Source organism: Lampetra fluviatilis, chromosome 2 (genome assembly GCF_964198595.1).
Source record: "Lampetra fluviatilis chromosome 2, kcLamFluv1.1, whole genome shotgun sequence".
Classification (NCBI taxonomy): Eukaryota; Metazoa; Chordata; class Hyperoartia; order Petromyzontiformes; family Petromyzontidae; genus Lampetra; species Lampetra fluviatilis.
Genome location: NC_136276.1, coordinates 806,553 through 821,987, shown reverse-complemented (window position 1 = coordinate 821,987; position 15,435 = coordinate 806,553). Strand labels below are relative to the sequence as shown.

Genomic DNA, 15,435 nt, shown 5'->3' with positions numbered 1-15,435 from the left:
CAGGCCTCGCTCGGGTCTCGGTCATCGCTTTTTCAGGGCGGGGGGGCGGGGGGGTCTCCTGCATCGAGATGTTTGGCCAATTTCACGAATAATTGCGTGGGATGTTTGAAAAGAAAACCCCACACCCATAAAAGGGGAAAACACTCAAAGCTCCGCCCAGATAGACTCAATAATTGTTTTCCTGTACTGCCATCTGTCACCTGGTACCTCGTCCTAAAGCAACACTGTATCCAGTCGTATATCGGCGTGTGAATGTGAAGCTAATTGGGGGTGATAATGGAGCGAACCTTTTCCACTGTTAACTCGTTGCCATTCGTCTCTTCGTGTCATTGTGATAACATCGGACATTAACTACAAAAACTCATGAAATGCCTTGTGTGTGGGACTACAAATGAGTGAATGTGTGCATCTGATTGCGTGTGGTGTGGGTGCAGTCGTGTCGCGGGTAGCGCAGCGCGCGATGAACCCGTCGATCTAAGTTTGATTCCCGCTCACGGCCAACACCAGTGACGATTATTTTAATCGATCCTGGGCCTCCTCAAGGTCGACTCGGCCTCAACTGAGTACCTGGTGCGGTGTTGGCCACCCACCCCCTCGTGTGCCGTGTCAGCCCTCAGAGGTGCCCGCTAACAGCACTTGCCCCTACAGCCTGTCAAAAGCTGTACGGGGGCGGGGGGGTCTTTGTCTCTGGCGTGGGTAGGACTCTGCGAGCTGAGCAGTGTGATGCGATACAAATGGCTTTATATCGTCATTTACATGTTTTATTGTTGAAGTGGTTGTTACTCAGTTAATTAACGATTCATATGCCAATTGAAAACATTTATCTTTTCTAATTCCTATTAGGCCCCATGGTGTAAAGTGCAGTCTCCATCTCTTATCCACTTTCTGACCTCTCATTCATGTGCTATAAAGGGAGCCCACTTCCCAAAACGTTGCCGATTATAGATTGTTGTTTTGCTTTTAAGGCCACACAGCGGTATCGACGGGCGCGGTAAGTGTTTAGTTATTTGTGATCGGCTTCACTCTCACAATCCGAGTTCTACTTTCTCTAATCTGCCACCTTTCTCCCCTTACAACTTGCACACATCACCAGGCATCTCAGCATTCCGCTTAGGAAAAGAAGAGACATTGCTATTTTATTACAGTTGTATACAACAATACTACCCATGTGCAAACATACACAAAATAAAATCGTACTTTTTAGAATCCTCTGGACGTCTCGTAAGTCAGCTACAAACTATATTCTTCGGTTTTTAATTTACGCCAGTGCTTCCCCAACTTCCTGAACATAGAGACCACTGCCAGCCCTGCAACGGCCCCGCAAACCACTTCCCACGGCTTTTCAGACCGCCAGTGGCCCACGGATCATCGGCTGAGGCCCCACTGGTCTGCTAGAAAACAAAAGAAACTAGAAAACAAAAGAAACTAGAAAACTAAAGGTAGAGAGATATTTTGAGAGAGAGGCGTGATTTGATGCGACCACGGCGCTTCACGTGTGGTCGAACGTCGCTTTGAAAACGACGACCATCGTCAAACTTAAGAATCGAGGAAACATTTCAAGAAGAGGCATGTCCATCCTTCAGTACCATTGCTTTGTTCCTTAATCTTTAACCTCTGAGCTGAATATTTAAACTCCCTTAACCTTAAGATGGAAGTGTTAAAAAGTGCACATCAGCCAGTAGTTCATAGATAACATGCGCTGTGAGAATCCACGCTTGAGCTGACACAGAGTCACCTTCGACTGGGTAACAAGAACCACTTGCTGCCCGAGAAGCCTCGAGCACCAATCGCTCGCACAGTCTCAAGGAACACCTGGCACAGCTGGCATTCAATTCCAGGTGTATAACGCCAATTTGCGTGTACGGGGAAAAGACAAGGCAGGAATTTGAAACTCGAGATGAATACCGCACGCGTTCTCCACAGATGCACTTTGACCAGCGGCATACGTTGTGTTTGCTTGTGTCGCAATCGAGGGCGTGACCTCCATGGATCCCCTTGTAGGCTGCCGATGCAAATTCACGAGCGTCGTCTGAGAGTGCGTGCCGAGCGCAGCCTCCACTGCGCCTCCTCCGCCATCAGCCGAGGTTCTCGTAGAGCCGAGAGCGCCGTACCCGAGGCACCATGTCCACCAGCAACCTGTGGGCGACACAGCCACGGCGCTCGCTCCGTGCTGCCGTGCGCCACTCCGATGCGCTTTGCGTGGTGGTGGTGGTGGCGCCTGGCGCGACGTGTAAAAACATCGCTGTTCGGGAGACAAAGGCGTCCGGGCGTGGTGCTGGCAACCCACCCCCTCGTGTGTCGTTCCAACCTTAATAGGTGCTCGCTAACAGCACTTGCCCAAATAGTCTGTTAAGGCTGTACTGGGGGATCTTTGGCTTTCTTGTTACCGAGCATTGGGCTGAATTAGCCTTTTTTTAAATAGTTAAAATGTTAATGGGCCAGCAAGTTATAAGCCTCATGAATTTTGTGCTTTATATATCGTATGAGAGAGATCATTTTATTCATGTTTTGCTGTGAAAAATATCAGGCGGAAGCATTCCAATGGTCTTAAAACAAGGTTGCGTAATTAACTTTAAGCTCCTGATATTCTCCTGAATTTGTTTCTTAACAGAGGGCAGTTATTACCGGGTTGCTGCTCAGAGTGGCCGGGTGTATTTGTGAGCTAATCCCAAGAAAACAATTCAACAAATGACTCGCAGAGTGTAGTGACCGACTTGTTACAAAAACAACATTTCTCGCGCTCTCTCTCGAAAACTACATCTAACTAAAATGTGCTGTGACGGAGGAAACGTGTATGATTATTGCGACATATCCAAAACAGATGGTGCACGTGGGCAGACGGAAACGCAGATGTCGTTGAGAGTAAATGATTATGGCTGGTTTTGCTACAGTTATTGTGAAACTGCAGATACAACAAATGGTAAATGCTATGGAATCAGGCGGCTCCGAGGACAACAGACCACAATACAATGTTCGTTGCGTCCCAGGTAACGATGCTATAAACTATACAACGAAACTATGAGCTACGTTTTATTTTACCAGGAGTCATATAGCTCTCTTTCAGAAGCGACCCGTTATCTCAAATGATCGTTCAAGGAAGCAGCTTATCACGTGGATATTTATAGCAGCAGCAAATACCCTGAACGCGTGTTTCTCAATGTGGAGGGGAAAAACCGGACGACCCGGAAAAAAGCCACGCGACCCCAGGGCGACCCCGGGGCGAGCGACACGCAAACTCCAAATATACAGCAGCAGGCGTAATGGTGGGGCTTGAACCCACGACCTCCTGTGTACCAGGCGAGGTAGTTAACATCTCGCCACGCTGCTCACACTGCCAGCGGCATGTGCATGCTCGGCTCGTTTGTTGTGCAATGACGAAGGGCCATTGACCGAAACGTCGCCTGTTATATTCCCATTTGAGGCAGTGTCCTTAATGAATGTGTTGAGTGTTTTTTTGTCTCGATTGAGGGCAGTTTGCTCCCCTTTGAGACGCCGGGTGAACAAAACCCGGTGGTGGACTCGCCCAAGGTGGACGAAACGCCACTGGGGTTGAGCCGAGGTCCCCAGCCTCGAGTCCACTGTGCTGCCCACCGGTGTTACGACTCTGGTGTCGCCACCCAGCCACGCGTGCTGTCAGCCCCCCGCCCGATTCACGTCCAAGGCGTCATTGTTCTACTCCGCCTAGACTATGCTGCCTCCCTCTGTACGATACGTGTGCCCACCGTTGCTCGCAGGGTGTCTCCGGAGATGTCGTCGCATTTCGACGGCTTCTATTCATCCACATCGTGTTGTACCCCCATCGAGACCCAGCGACTGGTACCGCCACCTGCTGGCCGAACCACTGCAATGCCCCCCAGAGCAGACTCTCGATGCAGGCGGCGATTTGCGTTGATTGCGCCGCTCTCTCGCGACCCTGCACAAATCTCGCCTCTCTTTTCGAGATTAAGTCATTACATGCCGTACGTGCCCGATGATTGCTAAACGCGTACCACGCGTTTGGCAAGAGCGCGCGGGTTCAGATCAGGAGCGGAGATCATGCGTCTTGTGTTGCGTGCACGTGCATTCAGATTCACCTGCAGCCCTTGGGGTGTGTTTATCAGTCAGTCACGTGCACTTTGGGAATATTCAAGGGTCATGTGGTTGAGAGGTCATCATCATCATCGCCGTCAGCCAATGGTTGGACTCATGGTGGACGACGAGAGGCTGCCCAGGCCCTCGCCACCTCTCACGGTCCCGAGATGCAGCGGCCGCTCGAGCTCCTCGCACACGAGCGGATTTCACCGCTCCATCTCCTCGGCGTGCGACTCCTAGCGACGCGCTCTGCTCACCCGCGGTGACGTACGTATGTTGAACCTTTTTCGCACCGTACGTAGCCAACCGCGTCGATCGGAGGCGAGCTAATCGCCCGCATCTCCGATCCGCGCGTGCTCCACGTTGCGTTTCCCAGCTCAGTTCTCTGATGTTCTTCCTGCTTCCCTTTGGCCCGACGTTGGACGTTTACCGGGCCGGCCGCGTGCACTCACTTGACGCCGTAGCCAAAGATGACGAGTCCCATGAGAACCCCCGTGGAGCCGTCCAAGTACCAGATGTCGGGGAAGTGGTTGAACACCTCGGCGCTGGCCAGGATGCTGAAGCCCATCACGGCACCCACGAGCGAGTTGAACCCTGACGAAGCAGCCGCAGCAGAAGGGCGGCGTCAGGTGACACAGACACGCGTGAGGTCAGGGTGTGGGGGCCGCGGGACGGGAAGTTCTGGAGGGGTCGTGGTGACAGGGCTGGGAGGAGGGAGAGTTGTCCTCGGGCCCGATACTAAAGATGACCCCCACAACGAACGGGCTTATTTGTGTCGCTTATGAACAAGAATGGGGGTGGGGGTCACGTGGCGTCGTGTCCCGGGCCTCCAGGCCCAGGGCGTACAGGAGACTCTGGGCTGCCCAGGGTGGTGGGGGTTGATGGTGGGGGGGAGGGAGATGCCGAGAAAGGGGGGCATAAGATTTAGATTTCATCCTGACTGCCACTTGGATCTGTACCAGTTCAAGCGTATTGTGGCCGTGACCACTAATTCCCCGCATGTGACTGCACATTCCCCTGCAAGCAGGAGCGCAACTCGTGATCGCCGTTGTGCGTGTGTCAGTGCGTGTGTCCGTGTGGGTCTCACTCTGCCTTGACAGCACAGGCAGTGTAGCGGTGAGCGCGCTGTGCTACGAGCCCAGCGACGCGGGTTCGATTCCTGCTCATGGCCAGCACCAGTGACGATTATTTGAACCGGTCATGGGCCTCCCCTAGGTCGACTCAGCCTCTGGTGTAGGGTGTAAACATCGCCATTAGGGGGACAAGGGCGGCCGTGGTGATGGCCACCCACCCCCTGGTGTGCCATTCCGGCCTTCATAGGTGCTCGCTAACAGCACTTTTCCAACAATGTGTTAAGGCGATACGGGGGATCTGTGTCTTTGTTACACTGTGTGTGTGTCTTTTGTCTCTGCGTGTATCAGTCTGAAATGAGTACCTGGTGTAGCGTGTAAACATCAGCACTGGGGAGCCTAGGGAGTGAACCCATCTGTGCATTGATTTTCTCCGGACACTCCGGTTTTCACTCTGTTACCACTCCCCACATTTGCTTCATATGATTATAAAGATGCAACCCTCCATAAGAGTCTCCGCTCAAGGATTCAGCTCCCATTAGCACGGTTGCCTACGTACGGTGCGAAAAAAGTTCAACATACATCCGTACGGATAGTCCATCTTAGAGGGTATTTGCCCTACTATTCCACGCTGGCCATACATCTGACTTATGTATCTATGAAACCCATAGAGGCGTGGAAATTTTTTTTCCAAGACGGTCCTGCTACGTTGGGTTTCTATTTTCAAGATGTTTTTGGTCAATCGCGAGAACTGTTCATCGTGTCGTATCGTGGAAGAAACGATATCACAGCAAGCCGAGCCGTAGAGGGTGGCAAGGGGTCCGCGCCGAGCGGGGGGCCTCACCGTCCGTGATGAGGGCGCAACTCGTGAGCACCCTGCCCAGCAGGAACTTGCCAGCCGCAAGGAGGAGGCACAGCACCCCGCTCAGGATGGACACCGTGAACAGAAAAGTGTCCTTGCACGGTGAGACGCACACGCACACACACCCAAGGTTGAGCTCACGGGAAATAAATTACATTTGTAAAGTCACGTAGAAGGGAATTTTTTGGGAAAAACGCCATTTTTTTCCAAAAAAATATTTCTGTGGTTTTCACACCTGATGGTGATTGCTTGTGTTGCAATCGAAACGTCGTGAGAATGTTATTGTTTTATTTTTATTATTTTCCTTCTACGTGACTTTACCGAAAGAACCAAGAAAATAAATCGCTGTAGTCACGAACGCTTTAAATCTAAGAAAATACATTTGGTTTTCGTCTGCGAAGGCGTTATGGGAAAAGAGGCTCTCACCCACGATGGAGCTGAGTAGAAACGCTCGGGGGGGGAGGTGGGGGGGGTAAAGCTTCGCTTACGATCTGTTTAGATCTACACGTGGCGCTAAGAGGCGGCGGGGGGCGCAGAGGTCAGAGCGCTGAGTCGGCACCGCTAAGATGCTGGGTTCAAATGTTGGCGGCCGCCCGTGATTGAACCGAGTTCTCAAGTGTAGCCAGCCGCTGATGGTTTCAGGCTGGTCACCAATAACTGCATTTTTAATACAAAGCATGTAAAATGTAGTTATGCACTTGGTTTGGCTAAATTCCTGCTGTGAGAATTTTAAATGTTTAACACGTAGGTTTCCGCGACCAATATTATCCACAATAGAGGTTTTCTTTGGGTTAGATCGCGTGCAACACTCGTATATTTACGCGATCTAACCCCAAAAAAACGCGATTATAGAGAATTTTCCATATCGATGTTTCAGTCGCGTGATAACTTCGTGGCAGTGCGCGGACAAGGGCGCTCTCTGTACAAAATTAAAGACGCCACTTGAAGGCGTTTGAAAAGATTACGCAGAAAATATCTTCTCTGAGCCGCTTTCTGATGCGTCAGGCCGTGCTTCTCCTGTGAAAGTTCCGAGCGCATTCTTTGTCTCGAGATAGCAACTCGCGGGGATTAAAACTGGGGGGGGGGGGGACAGCCGTAAATTCTCTATCTCGAATTGAACTTCGAACCGCAGCGCTCACGTGAGAGGCCCGTTGAGCTCGCTCGCTGAGAAGCTCCGTCTGGGGTCGCTGCTCTTGGGAGGGGCTGAAGGCAGCCGATTGTCGAGGAAATGTCTCAAAGTACGGAAGGGGAGGCGGGGATGGCCAATTTCCTTCCCCACACTTGCACACGACCGCTGTATGTCAGACCATTTTTTTTATTTTTTATTTCAATCAGAAGATTAAATAAACCCACAATCGACACATTCTTTAACTTATATGTTTAGATACACGATGGAAACTTCAGGTATGGTCTATACATTATATTACCTGCCATGATTTGACTTTTTATGAACACTGAAGCAATTTGTCCCCTCCAAATGTTTATCTGGGAGTGTCAGTGACGCTTCTGAAAAGTCGTGTTTGATAAGGCAGCGTGGCGATGGTGACTGTTGTGGAACTCAAACAGAAGCCATCAAATGAATGCTTCAAGATAAATTAAAGACACACCACGTATGTGTGTGTGTCTCCCTCTGTCTTAGTTGCCTTGGATAATTATTTTTTTGTAGGAGACAAGCGGTGGCTCTGGGTTTCAGACGCCGGAATTGGACTTCACAGTTCACACCGGTTCCCTCGTGGATCATCCCATCGCGATCCCTCTCCCTTAACGAAACGCGGCGCACACGCAAGGAGCCGTGCGCGCGTGCCGCTGTTTAGACGCGACTCCAGCAGGTTTCACTTGACGATAATGAATCCTCTTGAAGTTTAAATTGCACTGCCAATTACAATTTGCATGGCATTCGGGCGATGTTGCAAGGGTCTTGTTAATCCGCATGCAGGTGCCAATGTTTACGCTGCGGCACAGACAACTGTGGCACCGGCCATCATGGAATGCTCCCAATACGAACGTCGCGCCTATCCCAGTGTCGAGCGCTATTTCAAATTTCAGCCATTGTCAAGCCGCTACTGAATGAAGGCCTCTCCACGCCGTGTCCGTCATGGGATTCTGTGACTCCACTTCACCACGCTGGTCAATGCGGGTTGATGAAGGGGCCGGGGGGCACACGTCACCGATGTTAGCCCTGGCCCGGAATCGAACTCGGGCGGCTGGGATAAGTCGTCGCCATGATCCCCGACTCGTAGCTACCCACGTCTACGATTAGACACAGACACGCACGGCTACTTGCTTCATCCCAACAAGTACGCCAATCGAGCTGAGCACCCGACGGCCTAGGCCCTCGTCCCCGTCGCTCGGTGTGAGGAGCCAATCGACACTCGGAGGAGCAAGAGCGTCAGATGGAGCGTCGAGCGGAGCAGCCGAGCGCGTCGAGCCCCCCGCGGCGAGGGCCTCACCACGTCTGGGAGCATCTTGACGGCCAAGTCGTGGATGGCCTTGCCCTCGATGCACAGCGACGAGATGATGAACACGACGCCCAGCACCACGCACGCCCTGCGGCGGTGGCAGCAGCACGAGCAGTGCCACGCGCGTTGCGGACAACAAGAGGTTAAATAAACGTTTGCATTGGCGGATTCATGAACCCTCTTGCCAGCAATGCAATATCCTGGCCATGTGTGTGTGCACGTCAGTGTGTAAGCGGTGTGCATGCAAGCCACGTCTGTTTGCTGAAAGGAAAGGACAATGAGCCTTTCCATCCACTTGTCATCAAGGTAAATATTTACCTTTTTGGCAATTGTGTAACATTTGCTGCACGGTTGCATTTTACTCAGATAATGAATGTTCTCTTGTAGCTGTGTATATTTATCGAATTTCCTGAAGCGCATATTTTTGGTAAAATAAATACGTTTACGCAAGCTACAGGGGCAATTGTACTTGCATCATCATTGCAATTATTTATTCAAAATATCACAATAAGAATAATGATGATGAGCTGGAGTAGTGATGATGGTAATTGTGGTGGTCATAATAGTGGTTGTGATGCGGGTGGTGGTGCTAATGGTCATGAATTGTGAGTGATGATACACACCACGCGCATGTACACACCACGCACATGCACACACCACGCACACCACGCACACCGACCCACATGTACTCCCGCATGGCGGAGTGCACGGCCGCCGCGTTGCTGTAGCGCCACGCCACGATAGCAGAGGACAGCACGTCGAGTAGAGCGTCGAACTGTGCGGTGGGAGGCGGGGTGGGGGGTGGGGAGGTGGGGGGGTGGGGAGTGGGGGGGTGGGGAGTGGGGGGGTGAGGGGTGGGGGGTGGGGAGGTGGGGGGGTGGGGAGTGGGGGGGTGGGGAGTGGGGGGGTGAGGGGTGGGGGTTGGGGAGGTGGGGGGGTGGGGAGTGGGGGGGTGGGGAGTGGGGGGGTGGGGAGTGGGGGGGTGAGGGGTGGGGGGGTGGGGAGTGGGGAGTGGGGGGGGTGGGGAGTGGGGGGGTGGGGAGTGGGGGGGTGAGGGGTGGGGGGTGGGGAGTGGGGAGTGGGGGGTGAGGAGTGGGGGGGTGGGTAGTGGGGGAGTGGGGAGTGGGGAGTGGGGGGTGGGGGGGTGAGGGGTAGGGGGTGGGTAGTGGGGGAGTGGGGGGTGGGGGCTCATGTCAGACAAACAACGGCAGCAGTGGTGATATTGCAACGCTGCGGCGCTGGGCTGATGATGATGATGTAAGTATTTTTGAGAACGTGGCGTTACTCAGGCGGATGAGAATATGAGCATATTCTTTGGGTCTTTCAGTCAAGCCACGTAGATGGAAAAACATAATAAAAAATATCACGACGTCTCAGTCGCAACACAAGCAATCGTCATCAGGTGAAACAATAGCGAGAGAGCTGCTGAGGCAGGCAGCTAACATCCTGTCTCAGGGAAACGTCGTGATATTTTATTTATTTTTCTATCTACGTGGCTTCACCGAAAGACCAAAAGAATACGAATTCCTGCAGTCACGAAAGCTTTAAGTCAATATGAGCAGAGTTGTGTGGGAAGTTGACAGTCGTGGTGCTGTGGATAGACTGGCTCTGGCCCGAGGAATGTGTAATTTCCACTCCTGGATCTGGGCGCATGCGTGATTGACTTGATTCGCAAGAGTGCCTGATAACAAGTATTTATATTTACTTTAATGGCGATGTATGTACAGTATGTTGAACTTATTTTCCACCGTACGTAGCCAACCGTGCAAATCGGAGATTATTAATGCCCCATGCTAGTTTGAGCCGAGAGGCGTGTATGGCTTTTTTACTTTCTACGACACAGTAAAGAGCATTGTCTCTACGTCACGTGCTACGAGTTTAGTAATCATCTTGCACGTAAAGCGTGTAACGACTTACTGCATTTGGAACGGAGAAGACTGTTTAACAAATATAGGTGGAGCACTGATTCATGCATTGAGATTATTTACATTACTTCGCTGCTGTCAATTTGCACACGATAAGCAACTTTGGAGAACGATCGTTTGCAACCAAATACGTAAATGCCTCAGTGGGCTTTGCCTGGTATGATGGGAATGGTTTAGATTTTTTGAATATTTTAGGTGATTTAGTTTACCTTTCTTGTACTGTACACTACTATCCTGTGTTTGCAGTGATTGTTGTTGTAACGTTCTGACCTGCCCCGAATGGAAATCTGTGGAAAAGAGCTTTATAGCTCATCGGATTCCGCCGGTATAAATATTCTGATTCTGATATGCGTGGGCGCTAGGACTGGAGCTGGGATCGCCTGCTCTCTGCGCGTGTGTCTCTCTCAGCACATCGCTAATCTCCTAAAAAATATAAAAATAAACAAGTGAAACAATAAACCTCCAAGTGTCCATCTTTACGTCAACAAATATTTCTCAACAGCCAAGGTCTCCTGAGAGGGCATTATTTCATGAACTTTATTCAAGACAATCCAAGCACGGGTTTTGACACGCAGTGTCTAATCAGCAGTCAGGCTTGTCCGAATCTAAATCGGAATCTGTATCTATCAAGGAGATATCCGATGAGCTACAATGCCCTTTTTCACAGGCGTGCAGTAGGAACTGCTGGTGAACTGCCATTCTTACAGACAATGACCCTTCTTCTGGCACATTGCGCTTGATACACTGACGATAACGGTGATGATGCCCTCTATACGCACGATCATCATTGCCTCGAGCTAGTTTTGCCCTTGGCAGGTGAGTGAGTTATGAATCAATATTTTTCAGAGTAATATTTTTAAACAGATTACATCTAGCTCTGTTGGAATATGACTTTTTAAATGAATATATTTTCATTGCAGGCTGCTTATGAGCGCATTATTCTCGACAGCTACTACACACATGAAAACGCTTGTTGCACGTATTCACAATGGATGAGTACACGCGACAATTTTCCATTTTCTGACCACTCTGCTCTGGCTCCCCCATGTCTAACAGTAACCATGGATACCTGTGTCTAACAGTAGCCATGGAGAGCCTTATCCATTAGTAGCCCTGGGGATCGCGGCGACACGGCTGCACAAAGTTGTGTGGCCAGCTGCCACTCTGCCCCGTGCGTCCCACGCGCATGAGCCCGGGGAGGCGTCGCCGCCCCGGCGCGCTTCGTGATGCCTCCGCTTCGCTGGGGCGTCTCCAGGCGGAATCGGAGGAGTGTGACCGCGTGCGGATGATGAAATACATTGGCAGCTTTCGGGGAGAAATTAAATACCCGAGATCCCATTCAACTCCCTGCTTGTTCACTATCGTGAGATGTGGTAACATTTATATGATAAAACTAAATATATATAACTTACAGTGCTTTGTCAATCCACTGATGCATGAATTCTCATTGAGGGTTGTTTGACCATATTTCACCATCCTGAGTTAGCGATTGGTGAAGAGGGAGAGGGACTGGTTTAGGTGTCGCAGACGTTAACCATGTCCGGAATTCGAACTCAGGTGCCCGCTTCATAGCAATGCTCGCCTGCTCACTCTTCACCAGCCCGCTCCCTCCACGATCATTCCCCACCCCCGTAACCGTGGCTTGTGCTCGTGTTGTTGTGTGGGTACGGACTGTGGTTGCGCTTGGCTGTGGCTCTGTATTAGTGTACTCACGCCAAATCCAAACGCTGACGCACTGGAGCGCATAGCAGACACCGCTGTGAAGAGAGCACATTGGTGCACACTGCATTGACAGTTCACGGACGATCGAGGCAATCGTTGTCAGCCAGCACAAAGGCCACCGTCGCCTCTCCAGCCCCGTGCTGATTCGTTACACAACGCACCAGGTACGCGTTTGAGTCATCCTTAGGGAGGCCCAGGATCACTTCAGACATCCCGCGCCACTGATGTTCGCCGTAGCCGTAAACCGAACGTGGAAAGCCGGCCAGATGTGTAGCCTATTGTACACACCACGACACTACCGCTCGCCACACAAAACAGACAAAGATCCCCAGTGCAGCATCGCCTTAACAGGGGTGGTGTGGCCAGTTCCACGCCCGGCCGCCTTTGTCTCCCAAATGCTGATGTTCACACATTGTACCAGGTACTCATGTAAGGCTGAGTACTGACGGGAGGGAGACCCAGGGGACCGGTTCAGACAATGGCCACTGTCGTACTGCGAACGGGAATGGAACTCGGGTCGCCGGTATAAAAGCGCAGTGCGCTAAACACCGCTGCTATAACACTTCCCGGACACACAGACACACACCCACTAATCAGAGTCATATGTGCAATCACGGCCAGGTGGCAGGGTCGTCCATCAGCGACAGGACGCACGTGGACGAATGAATCTCGGCGAGATGCGGGTGGGTTTCGTGCACGCGTCGTTCGCGAGGAGGGGGCATCCTCCGCGCGCTCTGCCCACCACGGCGAGCACGTGGTTGTTGATGTGGCACGCCGATATATGACGGGGTGAGTGTGTGACGAGTGAGTCGTTTGGAGCGCGCGGCTCAACGCAATGTCAAATCGTATTTGTTGACGGTCCTGCTGCGTTGGAAGGGGTACGCAAGCAAAATAAAATAAAACAAAACTCTACACCGTGGCCTGAAAAGTAAAACATAGGCGACGTTTTGGGGAATGGCCCTCATATAGTAGCATATTGTACTCAATAATACATGATCCCTATCATATATATCTCGCACCTCCGATTAGCACGGCTGGCTACATACGGTGCCAAAGAAGTTACACATACATAGATCATCGGTGATTCATAAATAATTCACCTGGAATGTGACACAAAAGTCAATAAAAAGCCAGAAAAGCCCCTGGCATCTCTCTACTCCGAAGAAGAACAATTGCCAGAAACGTCAGCCTATTATATATTTTTTTTTATTTTAAGGCAGCGATAATGACTAACAATGCGAGTTTCTTGTTTTCAATTAATATTTGCGTGCCTGTACAACACTAGAGACAGGAATAAGCGCTCACTGATCAGGGGGAAAAGCAAATCAGAGAAATAATATAAACCGTAGAGAAAAATAAAGTGGGCTTGGGCAGGCAGGCCACATCATTGTTAGAAGGACGAGCCTGGTGATGGAATAGCAGGCAAAGGAGGGAGCATGCTAGAGAAGACTATCACAGGAATGAGGGGACGAGCTAAGATCATTAACCGGCATGAGATGAACTTTGGCATCGCAGCGCCATTTGGTAATGGCGCGAGCCCGAGACAGATCTTCATTCAGCAGTGGAAAGACCATACCTAATGATGGTAATGATGTACATCACTGGCAATGGAGCATCTTATTTTTGTACGGTGTAATGAATAAAGTGCAACTGTGTACACATTGGCGTGCGTGCGCGCACACACGCAGTATTCCTGTTCTACTTTCCAGCACATCTCAATTGTGAGCTATTCTAAGCTGTTGTTGTGTTGCGCGAGCCTTGCCCGGGATTAGCATGTGCCGTGATGGCCGTGCGGGCAGCAAAAGGAAGTTTCGAGAGGGGTCGGGGGGGTAGGAGACCGACCAGGGACCACAGTGGGAGTCTAGGGGTGGGTGGGTGGGGGTCTGGGGGTGGGTGGGTGGGTGGGGGAGCGAGGCAGCCGTCGTGTGATATCGAGCAGCACGGCAGGGTCGTGACCACGCTCCACGGACATCGGAAGCAGTGAGGCCATCCCTGGAATTGAGTCCGTGGGCCAGAACAGAAATCAGTACCACCCGGGGTAAGACCAATTCAGTGCTACCGATGTATTTGTACGACCAATGCGAGTGAATTATTTGACAACCTCACTCATTTCAGAATCAGAATCTGTATTTATACTGGAGGAAGCTGATGAGCTATACAGCTCTTTGCCGTAGATGTCCAGTAGATAACCATCATCATTCACTGGTATTGGCCACATAAGGAAATTGGAAACGCGAAAGTCATGCCACCTCAGGTTCCGTTGGGTTTAATTTGGCACAGGTAAAGCACATTGGGCAATACGTACTTATTTCGATGGGGGCCTGGTTACACTTTTGGAAACCTGGCTACAGCCAAAAAAACACACGAACAAAACAATAAAAACGACGACTGGACATGGTGAAGTTTCCAAATGACAAGGCCGTGTATTGGTGAAGCCGGCCCCTTCACCAGTGGACGTACCCCCCCTGCAGTTTGATGAATTGTCAGAGTTGAAATCACGAATTAAACCGATTTTAAGAATTGATTGTTTGTTCCCCCATTGTTTGTGCCATTTCGTTTACCCAGGGCACTCTTGCAAATGAGACGCAGGCTGGTCTCTTGAGTTCCCATCTGGTTAAATAAATTAAACTTTAAACTTGTACTGCCTGTCTCGTATGCTCAATATGGTTTCGCCTTGCATATAATTTCCATATAATGTCGATAAATCGCATATCAATTAATAGACGCATGATTTGTTGCTTGCATCACGAGCGAAATAATTAATTTCACAAATGGGTGAATCCTCGCACGCCGAGTGGCCAGCCAGTTGAGAGAGCACAAGTTGGAATTGTACCGATTAAAAAAACATTCATATTTATATCTATCGATCTATCTCGGAAAGCCTCATCGCTCAACCAACCACCACGACCCACCCACACGGGGTGGAGAAGCCCTTCATTCGGTTCTGGCAAGTTGCAGTTTCGCAGCGCAAGACGCCCAAGCACCAGCACCCTGCAGGAGATGCACTCACGATGGGATGACGTCTTGGCGTCTCGCCAGCTGCAGGGAACATCTTATGATTATTTGAATGGGGAAAAAAGTGTCCGCGTAAACTCGCGCTTGTCAGCCACATGCACTTGATATTCCGCACGCGACTGCGGGGTTTTGGCAAGGTTGGGGCGCTCGGTGAGTGGGTGTCAGCCATCCGGTCTGTTGGGTTTTGGAGTAATCTCGCCTCGACGGAATAACAGAAACAAAAGGAAGACTTTCGTTTCGTTGCGCTACGTGTGGTTGTGAATAGAGGGCTTTGTGATGTGTATTATGTGCAGTACGTATATGTTTGTTAA

At 50.8% G+C, this 15,435-nt stretch overlaps 1 protein-coding gene across 2 annotated transcripts in view; it reads right to left on the bottom strand.

Moving 5' to 3' along the window:
* Nucleotides 1–784: 784 nt before the first annotated feature.
* TMEM163 (transmembrane protein 163) overlaps nucleotides 785–15,435 on the bottom strand; it is a 34,056-nt gene continuing 19,405 nt past the window's right edge. For both annotated transcript variants that reach the window (XM_078864793.1, XM_078864802.1), the window contains 6 exons: nucleotides 12,101–12,144; nucleotides 9,146–9,237; nucleotides 8,454–8,550; nucleotides 5,986–6,097; nucleotides 4,524–4,665; nucleotides 785–2,136 (listed from right to left, as the gene is read on the bottom strand). In XM_078864793.1, the coding sequence (XP_078720919.1) occupies nucleotides 2,076–2,136; nucleotides 4,524–4,665; nucleotides 5,986–6,097; nucleotides 8,454–8,550; nucleotides 9,146–9,237; nucleotides 12,101–12,144 (548 nt within the window). In that variant the 3' untranslated portion in view covers nucleotides 785–2,075. The remainder of the gene's footprint in view (nucleotides 2,137–4,523; nucleotides 4,666–5,985; nucleotides 6,098–8,453; nucleotides 8,551–9,145; nucleotides 9,238–12,100; nucleotides 12,145–15,435) is intronic.